At 41.8% G+C, this 20,442-nt stretch overlaps 1 protein-coding gene across 1 annotated transcript; it reads left to right on the forward strand.

Annotated features, from left to right (window-relative positions):
- Positions 1-147: 147 nt before the first annotated feature.
- On the forward strand, positions 148-19,642 carry XK (X-linked Kx blood group antigen, Kell and VPS13A binding protein). Its single transcript, XM_052674030.1, has 3 exons — positions 148-486; positions 9,934-10,196; positions 13,557-19,642. The coding sequence occupies exons 1-3, from the start codon at positions 242-244 to the stop codon at positions 14,378-14,380; spliced, it is 1,332 nt and encodes a 443-aa protein (XP_052529990.1). The 5' UTR covers positions 148-241; the 3' UTR covers positions 14,381-19,642.
- Positions 19,643-20,442: the final 800 nt, after the last annotated feature.

The following is a 20,442-nucleotide window of genomic DNA, read 5'->3' on the forward strand; positions in this document are numbered from 1 at the left end:
AGGCGGCTCCTGCCCTCCTGCTCACCTAGGTGGGCTCGGATGAGGAGAAGCCTCCGCGCACTCACTGGCTCCCGCCTTCCGCCACAGCCCAGCGCGCAGGGCCAGGCCGCGCCTCGGCGGCCCCCGCCCCCCTACGGCTGCAGGCGGGTTTGCGGGCGCCGCCGCTCCCTCTTGCGGGCGCCGCCGGCACTTGAGTGGGCGCGCCGGGCCGCGGGGCGTGAGGCGGCTGCGGCGGGCGGCGATGAAATTCCCGGGTTCCGTCCTCATCTCCCTCGTCCTCTTCGTGGCCGAGACGGCGACCGCGCTGTGCCTGAGCGGCGCGTACCGGGCGGCGGGGGACCGCATGTGGCAGTGGCTGACGCTGCTCTTCGCCCTGCTGCCCTGCGCGCTGGTGCAGCTCAGCCTGGTCTTCATCCACCGCGACGTGAGCCGCGACCGGCCGCTGGTGCTGCTGCTGCACCTGCTGCAATTGGGGCCGCTCGTCAGGTCGGTGAGTGCCCCGCGGCCGCGTCTGCCCGGGGATGCAGATGTGTGCGTGTGCATTTTCCTTATTTCTGCTCTTAACGTCCTGAGGCAGAGGGGCGCGGTGTTGCTGATCTTCAGTAAACAGCAGTGGGAAAAATAGGTTATGTGCCTTCCGAGAGGCTGGTGGCAGCTCCTCCCCACAGAGCCTCATGGTGTGCTCCTTCCTTCTTTCTTCCCTTCTTTCTTCCCCTCCTTTCTGCCCTTTCTGTTGTATATTGCGTTTATTTGTTGTCCATATGTCTTTGTTGCCAATGAGGTAAGCTGTCCGATGGTTGTGTTTGTTCGTTGCTGTGTTATCCCTATCTGCATGCTCCAAGGTTACTTCCAAGAGAGAAAAGATTTCTTCCCTCAGCCTCTACTGCAAAAACAGGGATAGCGAGGAGCTTCTCTGTGTGCGCTGGAAGTACCGAAAATGCTCTTCCGGAAAGAGAGTTTTTTGCCCCAAATGGCTTTTGGAATATTTTCAACCTAAGTTCAACTTGTGATGGAAAAGATCCTTAGGGAAAAAAAAAGTCAGACAAAAAATTGCAAAGTAAGGGAAAAAAACGTCAGGTGAAAAATTGCAAAGTTGATGCAAACCTGTGACAAATTGTTTGCTATAGGCTTTCATTTTAAATTTATGTTCAAATCTTGAAAAGGGAAATAAACATATATATATATATAATATATATTAGGAGAGATGTCCTCAACTTTTTGAAACTCCTCTACAGTGTGTTGATGGAAGACATGTTAAGCTCAAACTAACTTTTCCAGCTAACTAGTGATAGGACAAAAGGTTATGGCCTTGAGTTGTGCCAGGGAGGTTCTGGTTGGGTACTGAGAACAATCCCTTCTCAGAAAGAGCGGTGAGGCAGTGGCACAGGCTGCTCAGGGAGGTGGTGGAGTCACCGTCCCTGGAGGTGTTCAAGAACCGTGTGGATGTGGCACTGAGGGACGTGGGCAGTGGGCATGGTGTGATGGGCTGCTGCTTGGGCTGGGTGATCTTAGGTCTTTTCCAACCTTAATGATTCTGCGATTGAAATGAAGGCAAGCAGCCTGGACATTGCAGAACATCTGATACTTCACAAAAACATCAAATTCCTCTGTAACCCTCGTGGTTTGTTTTTGCTTATGTTTTGATGAGATTGCTGAGTTATGGACTTGGTTCTATCTTGTTGATGAACTACATTCTCTAAGAGCTCTGGTTTTCCAAGAGCTAGGAGCAACAAAATGCATGTTTTTTGGAAAACAGGAGTGGAACCAAAGAGAAAACAACCAGTTAAACAAAGGGGCTGCTAGTGATTTTTGTTCTTCTAAAATAGTTACTTGAGGTCAAGACAGTTGAGCTGTGAGATGTGAAGAAGGAAATAAAGAGCCTGCAGCAACAAATTAGATTTTCTTTTTAGCTCTCTGGAAAAGTCATAGACCTCTGTCTCAGCCTTAACCAAGCCTGATTTCACTTTCCGTTTCCTTTCAATGGCAAGTTTATCTGTTGTCAACACAAGCCATATCTTTCGTAGAAAATGTTTTCTGCCGTGTCAGTGAACTCCCAGATGCAGTCATTAGTGTAAAAACAATGGGCATCTGGAAGCCTCTCATTTTCATGTGGGCTGCAGTCCATGTGAGTCACCAGCGTCGCTCCTTCTCCAGGATTTTTTTGCTTCCATTCAAAGAATCATTAAGGTTGACCATAATGATTGACCTCCAAGATCGTCTAGTCCTGTCATCCACCTGCCACCAATATTGCCCACTAAACCATGTCTCCAAGTACTACATCTATACCCTTTCTTTAAATACCTCCAGGGACAGTGACTCCAACCACCTCCTTGGGCAGCCTGCTCCAGTGCCTTCCCATTCTTCTTGAAAAGAAATAGTTGATATCCAACCTGAACCTCACTTGGCCCTCACCTTGCCACAACCTCCTTTTAGGCAGATACTGAGATGTTGAGGTCTCCCCTGAGCCTTCTCTTCTCCAGACTGAACAATCCCAGTTCTTTCAGCCGCTCCCCATAAAATCCCACATCAACTTCATTATCCATCTCTGGACACACTCCAGGGCCTTGATGTTTTTCTTGTAGTGAGGAGTCCAAAACTGAATACAGCACTCGAGGTGCAGCCTCACCAATGCTGAGAACAGGATGACGATCATCTCTCTGCTCCTGCTGGCTGCACTATTTCTGATACAAACAAGGATGCCATTGGTTTGGGCACACCACTGGCTCACGCTCAGCTGAGCATTGACCAACACCCCCATATCCTTTTCCTCCATGCAGCTTTCCAGCCACTCTGCCCCATGCTTGTGGTGTTGCCTGGGGTTATGGTGGCCAAAGTACAGGAATCAGCACTTGGTCTGGTTGAACTTCATCTCATTGGCCTCAGCCCATCAAACCAGCCTGCCCAGATCCCTCTGAAGGGCCATCCTATCCAACTTGGGCCTCCCTCCAACTTGGTGTCACCTGCAGATTTACTGAGGGTGCACTCAGTCCCATCAAGCAGATCATTAATAAAGATGTTAAACAGGACAGGAGATTCTCCTCAGCCCTTCTCATACATACATTTGTAAAAACATTTTTTGTTTTCCTTCACCACAGTGATCTCTAGAAGGCTTGGAAGTGTTCCAGAAGTGTTGCAGTGTTCCTGGGTCACTGTTTCCCAGCAGCATACATGCAGTATAGGGTGAAATGTTAGCCTGTCTCTTTAGACCCAAGATAGCTGGAGTAATGATTAATAAACAGAGGGCAGAATGATCATGTCACTTGACAAGCTTTCTTCTTGCTAAAGAACTGTACAAATTAAAGGAAGGGTTTGATAGGAAACGGCCTGATTTAGAATCACAGAATGATTAAGGTTGGAAAAGACCTCTAAGATCACGTAGTCCAATGTCGGCCCAACCCCAGCATGCCCACTGCCCACATCTCTCAGTGCCACATCCACACGGTTCTTCAACACCTCCAGGGACAGTGACTCCACCACCGCCCTGAGCAGCCTGTGCCACTGCCTCACCACTCTTTCTGAGAAGAAATTGTTCCCAATATCCAACTTGAACCTCTCTTGGAGCAGCGTAACTTCAGAGAAATGCCTCTACTTGTATACAGCACAAAAGCATGGGAAGTTGAAGTCCTTGGTCTGAGAGGACGGTAAAGGTCTTTTTTTCCTTTCTCACCTTATCTCCTGCAACAAAATGCTGTTGTGTGTCAGAAGAGGAAACAAATGTCTGGGCTGGGAATGCTGACATGTTTTCAGCATATAAAACATCACCTTTCCCTGATTTGAGCAGTAGGCTTTCAGTCCTGTGTGGGCTGGAAGCAGAGGGAATAGCTAAAGGAAAGCATTTGGCTGCATTATCGGTATCAGTATGGCTTTTACCATTGTGAGCTGAAGAGAAACAATGTCCCTGCAGCCTTTTTGTCCCATTTGTGATACTTTGAATGGAAGAACCCTACTGTTAGTCACCTGCTGCCTTGTTTCCGAAGGACTTTTGGTTTATGTGTCTACCCAATGTTGATTTGGTTGTTTTTGTTTTTTCTTTTCTTCTCGAAGCTACTTACACCCAGTAGTCTCTAGGGGTCCCCAGCATGAAGCCTCACACTGTCCTCTGCATTTGATCCTTTGTTAGCAGGAATCCTGCGCCTCACTGCCACAGCTTGGCATCCTTTTTGGGAATGCTGGGCTAAATTAATTCAGATAGGGCCCATGAACATTAGAACTGTCCAGGCTCTGGCCGTTTGCAGCATCAGGAGGAAATGTTAAATAGCCTGGAGGATGTGCAAGATGGTATAATTCAATAGAGAGCAGCCTGTTTTGGCAGGCTTTAAATAGCTCACATTAGCTTTTTAACCATCTCTCTTGGATTTGTGAGATGATATGAGTTGTTTAATGGTTTTCTGTTCAGACTCAAATACAGACAGCAATGCATTGGTTTATAGATAACCTGTGCATGTGTGTGATTTCTTCATAATCTTTACAGTCAGACATCTTTCTCCATTTCAATTTAATTTTTAGGGGGAAAAAAATTGGAAAACAGTATGAGAGTATCATGGTAGGAGAGAGAGCATATTTAGTTTAGCAAGCCAAATGGTCCAGATTATTTTGAATCCTCTGTATGACTGGGGAAAAAAAACACATCCTCTTATGAAACCTTCTTATGTGCCACCACCTTCCCCAGACACCCACGCTCCACCTGTTCTGCAGGCACTCGCTGTCCTGCACTGAAATTAGGGCACTTCACTCTTCCTGGAGAGTACACTTGCTGCACCTGAACTATTTGCTTGCCCTTTTGGAATTCTTTCTCCCACTCACCAAGAGGAACAGTTTCTCTATAAAGCCAGAGCAATTTGTAGACTGTAGTTCCCAGTAACCTCTGTGCCCGCACTCTTGTCTCCAGAGCCAGAAAGATTACTTGCAGTAGTTGGCTGCAGCAAGGTGACAGCAGATTTTTAGGCACTGGGAGGGAGTCTTGCTGTGTTTCAGCTTGGTGCCACTTCTGAATGCTGTAATGCTCCTGGATGCTTAGAAAATCTTTGGATAATTTCTCTTGCCAGAAGAGTTTCTTTTACTATATAAAATAAATTACAACACAGCAGTTGATTTCAAATAATGGCCAATACCAATTAGAGATTAAATACGTTTTTCTTTTCTTCAGAAAAGATTGTGATGAGTTTTTTGGCTCACTGCTGGCTTCTCCTGGGCCAGGGGCTGTCTCTGTTCTGAGATCATTTGGACAGCACCTAGAGCACGAATGATGTCTCAAGATTTCAAGTGTTTCAGCAATTCTGGTAAATAATAACTGGATGTATTTTTGCTTGTATATTGATCCACACTTAGGATTTTGTTTGAAGAACTCTTTGTGAAAAGACTTGTCTGCCCTTTTCTATTCAGCGAGTTATTGATAGGTAAGGAGATGAACTACAGAATGCAGATTTTTAGCAAGTGAGCATGAGCAGTCAGGGCTGACAGTGTTGGTGCTATTACACCTTGAGTCAGCTGGATGTTGTTATTTCTTACTGTCTGACTTTCTGAAGACAGTACTAGAGTGACATATTGATGAGAGGCTAGTGTTAGCTTGGTGGTGCCTCCTTCTGAGGAAAAGGGAAGAGGAAAGCTAAGTGATTTCTGGTGTCTTGAAGTGCTTTGTTAGCGGAGTAGAGAGTCCTGCTCACAAGGAGCATGCAATTAGGAGCTGGTTCTGTCTGCCAAATGAACTTCTCTTGTGGAGAAAACAAATTAAAAGCAAATACGAAACAGATCCATATATAAAACACTGATAACTGTTTCCCCCGGAGTTTAATGGGATAAGGATATACACAGCAGACTGATGGGATCAGACCTCATTTCTAAAGACATAAGGAGAAGCAGAATGACATGCATACGTACCATGTGGACAGCAGCAAAGAAGGAGGAGGAGGTTTATAACACTGTCAGAGGAGATTGTATGACCAAAGTTAGATTCTGGAGCTACAGGAAAATAAAGAATAAAGAAAATAATGTAAAAAACTGCTGGTGGGATGGAATTGTCAGTCATTAATGTTTTGGGCACCTAATTCAGCAGTCTGGAATTAAAGAAGTACTGATAACGCTTCACACATGTTGTACAAAATGTTATTCCTTACAGGTGTTCTGTGTCCTGCTTGATAGCTTAGAATAGCACAGGTCTAAAAAACTCTTTTCTGTGTAGGACTTCCTACTTCCTAGGACTTTAGGAAAGCCAGCTAGCTCTAAACTTCACAACTGTTGATGCATCTCCCTCTTTTCCAGATGGGGTGAATATGCTTAGAGTCTCTACAGGTTGGTTTTTTTTTTCATTATTCTTGAGCAGATGCATTAGGTGTCCAGGATGTGATGAGTCAGTGCAATGGAAGGTAGGATCATGAATGAGGAGCAGAGCTTTATCTGACACAGATAAGTAATTCTGTAGGAGCAATAAGTCTTTGCACACCTAACTAAAGAAAATGAATTTGTTAGAAACGGAGTTATAAAAGAAATCCTTTTGTACAATGGTTGTGAGCACACCTGGATAGACCTCTCAAATGGACGTTTGCTCTTACAGCACTTGTTAAAGGTGGGGAGTTCCATATCTTCATTGCACGCTCTTCATACCACCATTATTTTGCCTGTATAGAAATCCCACACATCCACGATTCAAAGAGGGAATGAGGTGCTCGTTCTCAGCAGGCATATAAGGATGGGATCATTCCTCCTACAGACTGTGTGGAAGATGAATGTGTTGCTGCTGAATCACTCTTTGCAGACACCATCAGTGTCCTTGAAAAAGTTTAGCTGTTCCTTCTGCCAAGATTTGGCAGCAGGAGAGAAAGCAGCACATCTTTTCCTCACCTCTTAACTTTTGGTTAAGAGTAATTTTATTTTTTTTTCTTATATTGAAGTAAATTTAGCTCCTTCTAAGCCCTTGGCTTTCATTGCTTTGCATCCAGAGAAACTTTCCAGTTCAGCGCCTTCTGCCATGAATGAGTGCCTTTTGGAGGGCCCTAAGCATCCCTGTCTTGGAGGGATAGTTTCTGCAGAACTTGGGATCTCCCATTCATTTTCCTCCTGAGCAACAATGAACAATGAGCAATTGGGTCTCCTCTGGAGTTCCCCATTCTGAAGGAGACCTCTAAGCAGTTGCTTTGGCTGTAGCGCAATCTGGAGTCTTGAATGTGTCTGTCATTGGCCCCAGAAAGCATGACCTCCAGAAACACTCCTGTGTAGGGTGGTTAGTGCTCAGGAGAAGATGAGCATCACTACTTAGGTAATTTGAGTCCTTGTGCATGTCATTTTTACTGCTCCATTGTTCAGTTATAAGTCCCCTCTGTCTGTAAGGTATGCTGGTCAGACCATTTATTTCACACTGTACTGGAAATGTCTGCTTTTTTACATGGGCATAAAATTTCCCATCACACACATGGAACTCAGTGTACAGCTACTTAATACCTAGCTAATAAATAAAAATCATGTGCTTGCTCCAAAACCCATTTTTATGTTGATTATAGTATTTACTGTAGTCACTAGTCCTGTGAATCTTATCACCTCTTTTATGGGATTACTGCATATCTGATGGGTCCCTAGACTGTGTCTCGCTTCCAATCATGCACTGCAAGAGTTCAGAGGCTGATGCTAAGATCTCATTTTCTGTAATAGCTTCAAACTGTGGATGAATAGATGGCTGTGAATACTAAGTGAGATATAAATGTTTGGGATCTTTCTTTCGGAACAGAATCAATTTGTTGTTTTCAGAATCTGCATTGAGTTCATAAGCTGTTGTGCTTTATTAATTTGTCACACTTTACTTTTGGCTGTACTGATTCTTTCACGTGGAACAAAGCTGGCAGGGACTGAAAGCTTAACAAGGGGACAATAGAAAGTCATCACTGTGAATGAAGGCTCCAGTGCATCAGGCCCTTCACATGGCTTTAGTGATGATAGTAGCTGAAGCTCAGTGAATCGAGGATAGTAATACAAGGCACTGAAGCTGCCCTCCATCTGGAATAGCTGAAACTTGCTAGTGACCCATTTAGGGGGGGGAAAATGAATTTTTATTAGGGCTGCTTTTCAGTTCAGTCTGTGTGCTGTCATAGAAGCTGAATTGGCAATTGTTCTTGGGGAGAAAAAATGAAAAAAAGATGAAGTTGAAAGTAATAGTCTCAGGCAAGCATAACTCCATGCCTTGTAATTGTGAGATACTTCAAATAAAGCTTATTTTCTATTTATATTTTACAAAAACTCTTGGGTTTAATGTGTCCTGCAGAAGGCTCAGGTACCGTATTCCAGCAGCTATTATCTTTGAAGGCAACCAGGTGGAGTTGATGAACCTCAGTAAAGCATGTTGGAAAGAAAGAAGATGACATATGTGTCCAGCCATGGGACCAGAAGTGAAGCCACAGGGTGTCCTCACAGATGGGGTTTCCTCTCACTTGAGGTTCTCTCTCAGCTGGGAAAGATCTTCAGCATAAGCCAGCCTTCATTAGCTGTGCAGCTCATGCATCCATTCTTTCTAATTTTGAAGTCTGTAAGTGTTAGGCATAAAAGACAAAATGTGTTCTGTCCACATTGTGTTTGGGAGATTTTTATTTTTTTTCAATATTCAAAATTCAATATTTTTTTAATACCACTTCTCCACCACAGACCCATATCTTCAGGAACCTATGCAAAAACAGAGCATTTCTTTTCCCTTTCTTTGCCTATACCTTATTATATACTTGCTTGTTACTACTCCTCTAATAATGTTGACTGTTCCTCTGAGTGTTTCAGATCCTGCTTGTTGCTGAAGCCCACCTTTGACACTTCCATATCACAAAACTCTCTTAGAATTGTGTCTATAAAATTTTTCCAGGTCTGAAAATGGTCATTGGAAGACAATTTCGGAGACCTTCAGAAATCTGTCTGAGGCTGTATAGTCTTATTTAGAACTCAGGTTGACTAATTTCCCTCACTGCAATAACACTTGCTGATGCTGGTCCTTTTAGCCCTTTTCCATCCTCCCCCTAACATATGGATTATTCTCCACATGTGGGTAGAGGCAGCACATAATAAAACCATGTTAAAACTATATCTGATTTATAAAGAGGAATGTATGCACTGGTACTTTCTTTCCTTGAAAATTAATGTGTGGCATTATGTAATCAAGGGGGTTTGGTTCTCCTGTATTTAAAGAGCAAGGAGACACAGAAACTGGAAACACTGCATCTTCTTGGAATATTCTTGCAATACTGGCATTATGTTCCTTAAATGTTACAGTAAATCTAAGGAAACGTAAGGAATAAAGCTCCTATTTATGTGTCTTCTTAAAATAGGCTAATATGAGTTGTGAGATGCTAAATTGCTTGTTCTCATTACTGCTGCTATTGCTTGTTGGCTCTTTTTTGGAACCACTGCTTGGTAAAGCAAGGTTTGAGTCCAACTGTGTTTGCGGTGTTTGTACCCACTTGTACTCTGAGCCTCCCTCCAGTTTCTTGAGATGTTCTGCTTAGGGCAAAGATATGAGAAGGAGTTTTATTGGTCACAGCTGTATGCTTAACAGTGGAAAACGTGAGAATCTGAAGAAACACCTTCTGCTTGAATGCTATATTGGGAAGTTGTGAACATTGGGGATGAGTAGTCCAAGAACTTTAATAGGACAGCAGGAGGCAAGGGTGGCTCAGAGGAGGCAGCCAAACCTCTCATTCTCAAGTATTCCTGCTGGCAGCTCAGAGAGCATTCCCAGATTCTTGTCCTCTCGTCACAGTAGTTCATGTTTTGCATAGCAAAATCTGTCTTATTGCAAATATACCAAAAGGAGAAAATGCGGTTTGTTCTGTTTAAAAAAAAAAAAAAAGAAAGAAAAAAAAGATGACTTAATGGCTTAGTATGTCATGGCTTAAAATACTAACTGGTGAGAAGACTTATGCTTTAATTCCTGTTTTCCTGTTACTCTATTTACTAACTTGCTTATAGGTGCGTGGAAGTCTTTTACATTTACTTCCATGCCGGCAGAGTTGAAGAGCCCTATGTCAGCATCACAAAGAAGAGGCAGATGCCCAAGGATGGGTACTCAGAAGAAGTTGAGAAGGAAGTGGGCCAGGCTGAAGGCAAGCTGTGTACCCACAGGTCTGCATTCAGCAGGGCCTCTGTGATCCAGGCATTCCTTGGCTCAGCACCACAGCTCACACTCCAGCTCTACATCTGCGTCCTGCAGCAGGAGATCACGGCTGCCAGAAGTAGGTAGAGCTGTTGTTACCACCTTCATATTTTGGTGGGTGTCTCAGTTTCATCTGGGACAGAATTGTTTTCTTTAGACTGTCTGGTATGATGCTGTGTTTTGGTTCTAGGAGATAAACAATGTTGATGACAGACTGATGTTTATAGTTGCTGCTAAGCAGTGCTGTACAGAGTCAAGGCCGTTCACACCAAAGGGCCAAAGCAGCTTGGAAGGGAACAGAATCAGGACAGCTGACTTAAACTGGCCAAAGGGATATTCCATACCACAGGACATCATGTGGAAGGAGTTCTGAAGGGGGTTGGAATTCATCTGCCTCTTTTCGACTGCTGGGGGGCTAGCTGTGCTTTGGTCAAGAGGTAGTGATCAATTGCTTGTGCAGTCACTTATGCAATCACTATAAAAAGTGATAAAAATCACTTTTTATATGCATTCAGATATATATATGTATACACATTTATATATATATATAACCTAACTATTATCCTTTTTTCTGTAGTAAATAGTTCTATCTCTATAGTTTTTTTATTCCTGATTTTCTCCCCCATCCCACTGGCAAGGGGAGGCAGCAAGCAAAGGACTGTGTGGTTGCTGAGTCACCTGCCACATTAAACCACAGCCAGTCCTTTAGCTAAACCTTTGTCAATGCTGTGTCTTTCTCCTGTAATTCATGGCATACATGAATTTCTCTGGATGATCAGATACTTACAAGTGTCTGACATTCTTCAAATTTGTCATTTCTTTGTCTGCCAAGAATGTAAGATGAGGAGTGAAGACAGTTGCTAAAGTAAAATAAAGTCTGAAAGTTTGTGATAAAAACCATGAAAATAAAGCTTCAGTAACCGTTTAGCATGAAGTGCATAGATGTTATTCACACTGATACTCTCAAGAAGTGAATTTCCTCTCATTTAGAAATGAAATTATTCAGCTGATTAAAAAGAAAAAACCACCTTTAATTGTAGCAGTGTCTGCTGTCTCCAAGAAAAGAAGTTTTGTTTATATGGTTTTTTTTCAACTTGCTACTATTTATAGTATCACTTTCCTAACAGGAATGAATTGTGCTTGCTGGGTGGTCTTGCCAGATATCTTAAGATACTTCCCCAGTGGCTTTTCTTTAGTTCATGAAGCTCTGACAACAGAGTACATTTTTCATTGTTTGAACATGTTTCAAGTGTTTTTGATTATTAATAGTTTTTAAGTGTTGAAGTCGTATCTGAAGGAAAAGGTTTTGATATCCACGTGTTTTTTAGGTAAGAAAGTTCCCGTATTTTTCAGAGATTCTGAACAGCTGTTTAGAAAATTACAGTATAGATATAAAGTAGCCTAAGACACTTATCTGAATCATATCATTCTTATGAATGTAAGATAATAGTAATATTATATTTGTGATGTGGCTCACCTAGAGGAGGAATCACCCTCTTACCAACTTCTGAGGTGAGGAAAAGACCAGGTCTTGAAAAGATTCAAGGTAACAACAACAAAGTGTTTCTGGATTGATTCTGGAACTGCACACCTCTGACCCGTGAGAGAAGTATCGCTTTCTGGGAGTAGGCAGAAAGAAGAGCAATGGTATGTTTACAGGAGCTGGTAGAGGACTTTGGATTGTTCCAGAGGAAGCTACTTTCCTTTATGAAATGATGCTTCTTGTTTGCTCATGACAAGTAAAAGCTACAATGTTGTCGCTCTTTGGTATTTCCCTCTGATTGCCTCCAACCGTCTTTATCACAGGATTTAGAAGCAATGTTTGAACTAGTGGTAGTATTAAACCACAGTAAGCATGGGCTGGTTCTTATCATTGAAAAGTGCCTTTTTCAAAGGATTGAGTTAATATGGCAAGTTTGAGATTGATTGAGATTCATCCCTAAAATGAAATCGGGTAGTAAGATTTATCATCTTAGCAAAGCAAAGACAAGCTGAGTTCCAGGACAGAAGAACGCTTTCTCCAGTAGATGTGTGTGTTCATGTGGTTTGCTTGCTTTGTGTGCTTTGGTTTTTAAATTCTGAGAGCATTCTCTTGGTTAATTAGCTCATAGAGGTTATTTGTTCTCTCACTGCTCTCAGACGAACACAAAAATAGAGGGAAGGTGTTGAAAGGAGCCACAAGACTGGCTTTGGCCATAGTGGTATTCTTGGCTCCATTTGATTGCTCTTTTGCTTTTAGACAATGTTTTCGGAAGCATAAAGCTTAAAAAAAACCTCAGTTCAACTGTACTGCTGTTAAGAGATATTTAAAAATGCAAATTAAAAATGCAGGTGTGAAACATGCAAATGCATTACCATTTTCAGAGAACATAAGGTACGTACAAAATCACAATATAAAGTGGCTTTTTTTCCAGTTTGCTGAGTGCTATTTAAAAATCAGAGGTGAAGGAGTAATTAATTACTTCTCTAAAGTAATTCAAAGTATTTGATGATATGCATGGGAGAGAGGTTAGCTGAAAGGATAGAGAAAATCATGTGAAAAGTTATCAGAGATCCCTAAATACACTGGTTTCTTTCAAACTCATGGTCAGAAATCAGTAATTTTAATTAGAAGAAAAACAGATAGTCACAGTTAAATAGCTATAGCAAAGTAGGAAATCCAGTTCATGAGTTGGATAATGACAAAAACTACCTGAAGGCTGTGGCAAGCACTAGTTGTTAAACATTACAGAAGTAATTGACATAATCAAGAAGTGCCAATTCTGTTTATCTTGTTTTATCTGATGCAGTACAATGCTCTGTAGTGAGACCATTTAGCTTGGTTACTTTCATTCAAACTCTAAAAGAACAACAAAATCATTTTTACTGTCTTGTGTGATTTGCATTTGAAGTGCTCCTTGCATGCAAACAGTGCAAAGTTTGAAACTGAAAGTATTGAATGAAGGCGCCTGAAATTGCTCCCCTAAATCATCTATTCAGCATATTGTTAAAAACTGTGAAGGAAGCATGCAAATACTGACAAAACCAAGCATAGCTAGCACTTCTGAACACTGAGATACTTCTCTGTTTACTCTGTATGTCCAGGGCCTATACATCCATATCTTACTTAGGTCAGAATCGTTCTCCTGTTTTGCAACGGAGCTGTATAACTGCCATGGACAGTACAGGTACAGACAGTCCTGGGCTGGTGGTGGGGAGATGCTTGTGATTCTTCTGTGCATCCTGTCTTTTATCTGCTTGGAAAAGTAATAAGTGAGGACCAAAGTTAGAGGTAGAGTTAGAGTAAAAACCCAGAAATGGATACACTGAATGGATATGTTTTTTTCTGCATTATACCCTACTGGGAATCCCCAGAAATGCCGTGAAGACATCTGTGCACTATGGTGATGCAATGCCTTCTGCAGAACTGATCATTCTGGTTTGTCTTTTCTCTCCGTAGGTATTTTTATGGTTCTTTCTCTTCTGTCAATTGTATATGGCGCCTTACGCTGCAACATCTTGGCTATTAAGATTAAATACGATGATTATGATGTCAGTGTGAAACCAGCTGCCTACCTCTGCATATTCATGTGGAGAAGCTTTGAGATTGCTACACGCGTTACAGTGCTGGTCCTTTTCAGCTCAGTCCTTCAGATCTGGACTCTCCCTGTTGTGCTAGTGAATTTCTTTGGTTTTTTCTTTTATCCATGGATTCTCTTCTGGCAAAGCAAGTCCCCATTTCCTGAGAACATAGAGAAGGCACTGAGCAGGGTTGGCACTACTATTGTCTTGTGCCTTCTTACCTTCTTGTATGCAGGCATTAATATGTTCTGCTGGTCGGCAGTGCAGGTGAAGCTCAATGATCCTGACTTAATTAACAAATCCCAAAATTGGTACCGATTGACTGTGTATTATATGCTGAGATTCATCGAGAATGCATTCCTCCTGCTGATGTGGTACATCTATAAAACTGATATCTACTTATATGTCTGCGCCCCGTTGTTGGTCTTGCAGCTCCTGATAGCTTACTGTATGGCTATCCTCTTCATGTTGGTGTTCTACCAATTCTGCCACCCATGCAAAAAACTGTTCTCATCCAGCATTACCGAAGGTTTGCTGTCCTGTTTCATGTTCTGCTTTATTTGCAAGTCTCCCAAATCCTCCACCCTGACAGACAAAGCGGATTTGAAATCATCTGAAAATGCTGATGAGACACAGAGCAGTAACAAGACAATAGATTCTCCGAATGGAAATCCTCATCAAAGTGTTTCTTCCAATGCCTAGTTCAACTGGAAGCAAGTCTGTGCCTTTGGAACGTGGCAGATCAGCTGCTGGGAATGTTGGGCCTCATGGATATTGTGTCTTGTGGATGGGATTTCTTTCTTGCAGGTGTACACTGCATGACAAGTGACAAGCCTACCTTTGTGGAAAACTGTGAGTTTGGGTATGTGTACCTGACTGTCTGTGTATGGACATAGAGAGCAGTCATTGTTTGTAGACTTCTGTTTCAGATTTTTATTTTTGCACATAGGTTTATTATCCTGTGCCTATTTTAAAATCATTATAGAAGACATCCTTTAAAATCTAGCCTGATTCTCATCTTAATCAGGAAATCTGAGGATGGAAGGAAACGCGTTTCATTTCAGAAAGGATGTCATTATGGCATGTCACCCTCACAGACACAGAGCATAGTCTTTGACTTTAAACTGACTATAGCTGTGGTCTGCTTTGGTTGAATTGCGGACTACACTCTAGTCAATGTGATAAAATAATGCTTCTCTCTGTGGCATAAGAATTTGACTTCTGCAGTGCACAGTAGCCTGGGTTGCCAAGAAAACAGCTAATTAGCTAGCACTAACGCTGAAATGTGACTGTTACTGAGAGTGGATAGAGGGGTTACTGGCTTATGCAGTATTTTACTCTTCATATTTGCTGCTCGTTACTAAGGGAATTAAATTTAACACAGTAAGCTTAATGTTCTGGAACAGCTTGGTGTACTGACATCACTTAAATACTACTTCAGAATCTGCGATACTCTGGTATTAGGGTGGCGTCCACTTCACATAGCTTGAGATATCTTCAAGTTTGGTCAACAGTGTGAACTAGTCAGCTAGGGGCTGTCCAAGAAATATCTCCAGTGAGTGATTCAGCCTTTCTGAAAATGTTGGCTTAGGTGACATGAATCATTCTCTGAAGACCTGCTTCTCTGCGTTAACCATACGTCTTGACAGCTGATCTGACTATCTGTCTCCATTTCAGATGGCTAAAGTTAGAACAGACAGGTGCTCCTCTGACTGTCGCAGGGGTCAGAGCGGTTGGTAGCACATGAAGCAGGTGCTTTTGTGATAACTCCTTTCTGACTCTGTATTGTGGCTGGGTTGGTATCAGTAGTGCAAACCCTCTGGCACCTTTTACCTCATAAGTACTACTGGCTGGAAGTCTGAAAGAAAGAAAATGGAAGTTGTTGACTTTTTCTTCTATGCACTATATCACCACAAATGAAAGTGTTTCTGTATTTTGCAAATCACTGATGAAACTTTAGCGGGTCGATAACCAAGGAGTACAATTTAGTGGAAAGACAAAACAATATAGCTGTGTTTAGAAAGAGTAAGTGAAAGCATTTTGCACTTTGGTTACTTAGCACTTTGAGTTTCTTTACTTGACACATTGTGATTACTGTTGAAAAGAAAATAATTCATGACTCAAAGTACCTTCTTGTGCCTCAGCTTAACTTCCAACCTGCTGTCATGGAGAATGTGAAGTTCTTAGGTAGGGATCAGATCAACACCATTTTATTAGAAATGCCTCAAGTTGGGGTCTGAAGTCATTTGTAATGGGATTTCACATGAAGTGCTGCAAAGAGCTAAGCTGTTTTTATTTTTTTGTTTACTGCACTGTAAATGAAATGTCTTCCTACTTCTGTTTTATAATGGAGTTATGGTTTTTCAATTTGCTTGATGTGTGCATGTATGTGTGTTATATCATTAAATCATCGGTAGGTGGTAATGTGAGTTTCTGGTGTGAGCTTAGCATAGGAACATAGCTCACTTATTTGGGAAAGGCACCAAATATCTCTGCTCTAGTTTCTCTCTCTGAGAAGCGTTAGAAGGGTGAAGCAATTCCTTGAAAACATGACAGTACTTCTCTCTACTTGTATACATAAAGGTACTGTACAGTATTTCCATGTACTTTTCTAAATTATTTCAGATTGTTATTATTTTTTTAATAGAGAGTTGAAGGAGCAATTGAGAATGTGGTCCTTTGCTTCCAAAACTTGAGAATTCAGGACACGGGCAATTTTTTGGTGTTCCTAGCTAGAACTGAGTATCTAATTCATAGATGATGATTAGTGAACTACAGTCATTGCCTATCTACAGATGTACAAAGATGTAAAACTTTGGTGGTTTCACGTGTAGAGGTACTTCAGAACTATAAAGAGGGCTCGGAAGTCTTTAAATAAGACTTCAGCACTGAAGTCTTTGTGAAGTGAATTTGCTGTTTGAAAAGAGTGGGAACTTCACACACCTCAGCTAGTGAAATGTTTATTCTTCAGGTAAGTCAATAGTAGCAGAATTATGCAGCTGGGAGTTCAGTGTGTGTATGTAGTGGGTACCATTTAACTTCACATACTAATGATGGATGCTAACGTGTAAACATGTTTTTAGAGAATGTGCCATATTACTTCCTATTTTTATAACAGTGTCCTTGAATGCATGCATAGAAGCCTGAATATTTAAACCATTATGAGAAAAAGATTGTTTGGGTTATATTGCTGCTACATGGCTTTGCCATAGTTGTGCATACCAGCCAAATGCAGTTAAACACTCCATCAACATGAGTGCCATTGCTTTAGCTGTGCCTCATGTCTCCTCAGCATCAGTTGCTGATTGACTTTGCTCTGTGTATGTTCTGAGCTTATGGTGCTGCCACTGCTGAAGGGAGAGACAAAGATGTTCTGTTGCATTAAGACCAGTATTTTACAAACAAGCTCATGTTTCTAAAGTGTCCTATAATGTGAGGACATGCATTTTATTTTTCCAGGGTAGTGACAATCTAGATAGTGTTATTATCAATGCACTCAGTGGCTGCACTAGGAGAAGAGTTGTATTAGCTAGGAAAGATACGTGTTTGAATTAGTGATGTCTACCATTGTTTTAAGTGTTACAGGTGTATGTGTCACTGAAAAGGTACAGGGCTAATGTTAAAAACTTCATTCACTTCAGTCGTCCTGAGTCACACAAAGGATTGCTTGGTAAGGATTGTTCATGTAAATGAGTATGCAAGATCTAGAACACAGAACATAGGTTTTCTTTTATACTTGTAAAACAACACATTAAAATGTTGAAACACAAACTTAAATTGTGTTGGTGTCCATTCTTAATACAGACTTTTAGAAGTCCAAGTTACAGGTTATACAGTATGCTGTCAGCTGTTAACACACAGAACAGAAGATGTTTTTATGCAAATCTGACAGAATAATAATCTGATTGATTTGGGAGTTCTTCATCCAAAATCACTGGGTGCATCTAATGCTGTTTAGCTGGTAGAGAACTCAGCAGAAGATGTAGTAGTTGGTTTGAGAGAACAGTGTCATGCAGAACAAGATTGGCATAAATTATTTATTGTCACTCCTAATCCCAGACTTGACCAACAGTTTATGTATAAGGCTGTATGTGCACAAATAACCTATAATCTTAGTGAAGCTGACAAAGCTTACAATCTATCTAAAATGTGATCTTAGTGTGGCTAGCAAAGAGTAAAACATTCGTCACTTACTGAGGATCTGTATCAGCAAGGCATCTTGACGTCAAGGTACAAGGGATCTCTGTATAGGGGTAACCTTGAGGCTGCTCGCTATTTAAGGAATAAGATAATTGATTCATAGTCATAAGTTGCTTTTTAGGTGTGTGCTCAATTGGACTTCAGCTGTTGAACCAGGTTTCTGCTATCAGTTCTTTCAGCCCCTCAGTTTGTGACAGATTTGTGGTCATTAATGTGTTTTAGCAAGTAATTATTGGTACTGTTGCTCACTGTCCATCCTGCAAGGTCTTGGGTACAAGGCCAGGTCAATGGAAGGAGTTGAGGGAAGGAAGCAGGAGGGGTGGAGTAGGAGGAGCACACTGGCACAGTGTTTGAAGGAGGGAAATAGGTTTGAACAAATTTGTGAAGACTACGGTTTGCCAAGAGGAGATATGCAAACTGATGCAATGATCCTACTGAAAATTAAGGTTTCAGTGTGAGTTATCTACTTGACTTTCTGTCTGACCTGTTAGTAAGCCAGGAGCTTTCTCTTTTTAGGTGTGTTAAAGCTTGTAATCACACTCAGTGATCCAGGTACCTGCTACCTCTCCCTCTAGGCGTGGAAGAGTAGAAGTTGTTGAAATAAAGAGGTACAGAGGGAAGGAAGATGAAGATGTTATGAAAGTCATGGAAGGTAATAAAAGTGACTTCAATTTATAGGGTGCACTGATTACAGAAAAAACATATTTAAAGTACGTTTCTAACCATTCAAATAAAATACAGGGTTGGTTTTTTTTTTTTATTCTTAAAAAATGTATGGCAACTGAAATGAAACCTTTTTAAAAGAAAAAAGAATTGATTATTTGCATGCCGGTTTGACATTTGCAGGCTTGACTCAGCACAGGCAAATATTTGAGGTTGGTAAACTGTACTAGTTTGGGGAAAAAAACAAAAAAACACCTGTTTTATTTCCCCATATTTCCTACATTTTTTTTCCATAGGAGCTGATGGTATCTGTCTGTCCCAGACTGGTAAAGAATGCATTGTCTCAAATCATCACGAGACAATCGAAACGCTTTGTGGACAGTTTTACATTTGAAAGCATTTCTTTCGAGCTGTTTGCCTTTGCAGGGGAGGGCCCAAGAGTGTTTTCTGGCTGAAGACTTGCCCTGGAAGCTAATGTTTCCAGCCTGATACAAGAGATTGGGAGATGATACCATTGTGTCCTGTGAAGGCAAGATACAAGCTGGCATCTCCTTGAGTCCTCCTCTCCCTGCCGATTTAAATTTGCAAGGCGTGGAAAACTGGAAAAAGAGTTCCTGCAGGGATGCCCCGAAGCCAAAGCTGTCAGTTCAAAAGAGCAGGCTCAACCACTCTGGACTATAAGTAAGAGAACGTACTTTCATCATAGTCATTCAACAGCCTACTGCCATAGCCTCGGACAACCTACCACTGCCAAAGATCAGCACTACCAAGACATCGCTGGATCAAGAAGTGGTGAACCATTTTTGCTTTGCGGTGTTTTTATGTATCTGTATATCTGTCTGTCTCTTTCTCCAGTTTCTATCTTTTATCTTCTTTTCTCCTTCACTCTTAGTAGTATCTCCTATCTCCTTCACTCTTAGTAGTAGCCATTGCATAATATTGTTTTATCTGTAACGTGACTCAGGAGACAGAAAAAGATTGATCTCTCTCAAAACCCACAGGGTGGGATGAGACAGTAGTCTAAAACAGCAAACCATTTTCTGTTACTTCCTGCCTCCTGAAAGTGCTCGTGTACAAAGGAAACAGGATTTTGAGCTTTGTGCAAGGCGAGTGAATGAGTGAATGTTTATAGTCTTGTATTTTAAAATGCAGTTGACGTGATTGCAGTCACTCAAGAGGCATCACTGGAACATGAATATATAGTAGTACTTTGGTAGAGATGATAAGTTCAATGCACTGGAGACAGATGACTTAAGAGGTATTAAGGACTGTGTAATTTTTTCTATATCTTTAAGAACAAGTTTAATGAAACTCTTTTGTCTGAGCTTCGTCTCAGTACTCAAGTCAAAATGCAATCAAAATTCCCATGTAGGTGCTTCAAAATCACAACATGGGAACTTAACGAATCTCCTTCCAATAAGCAACAACTTTACTACAACACCTGTACGTCCTAGAGAAAAGAACAGCTTTATCCTTTTCCAGATTTCTAACAATCCTAGGGAAAATCTCTTGCTCCTGAAAATAAATTTTTCAGTAGTCTTGAGTGTCAGTGTTCAGGTACAACAATTTCACCTTTCAGAATTTTGTAATTCAGATGTGAACGCTTATATGTGCAGTTCTGGGCTCCACACAGGACCACCAGAGATCAAACCCTATGTCTGAGAGCACTGTTCAGGCACCCCCAGAACTCTGGCACTCGGGGCCGAGCCCCGTGCATCCCGTTCCATGCTGAGACCCTGTGGTGCAGCCCCTTTCCCTGACCCCCAGCTGCCCTCCCCTGACGCAGCTCCATGCCGTTCCCTGTCGCTGTCACACAGAGCAGAGCTCAGCGCTGCCCCTCCGCTCCCTGTGAGGAGCTGCAGCCGCCGTCAGGCCTCCCCTCAGCTCCTCTGCTCTGCGCT

Source organism: Tympanuchus pallidicinctus, unplaced genomic scaffold (assembly GCF_026119805.1).
Source record: "Tympanuchus pallidicinctus isolate F22 unplaced genomic scaffold, pur_lepc_1.0 scaffold14, whole genome shotgun sequence".
Taxonomy (NCBI): Eukaryota; Metazoa; Chordata; class Aves; order Galliformes; family Phasianidae; genus Tympanuchus; species Tympanuchus pallidicinctus.

Bases quoted from the DNA above. Each gene is read 5' to 3' on its own strand.
- XK (XM_052674030.1), top strand. From the start codon at position 242: ATGAAATTCCCGGGTTCCGTCCTCATCTCCCTCGTCCTCTTCGTGGCC. The intron at 487-9,933 runs GTCGGTGAGTGC...ACTTGCTTATAG, and splicing joins CAATTGGGGCCGCTCGTCAG to GTGCGTGGAAGTCTTTTACA. The intron at 10,197-13,556 runs GTAGGTAGAGCT...TTCTCTCCGTAG, and splicing joins GGAGATCACGGCTGCCAGAA to GTATTTTTATGGTTCTTTCT.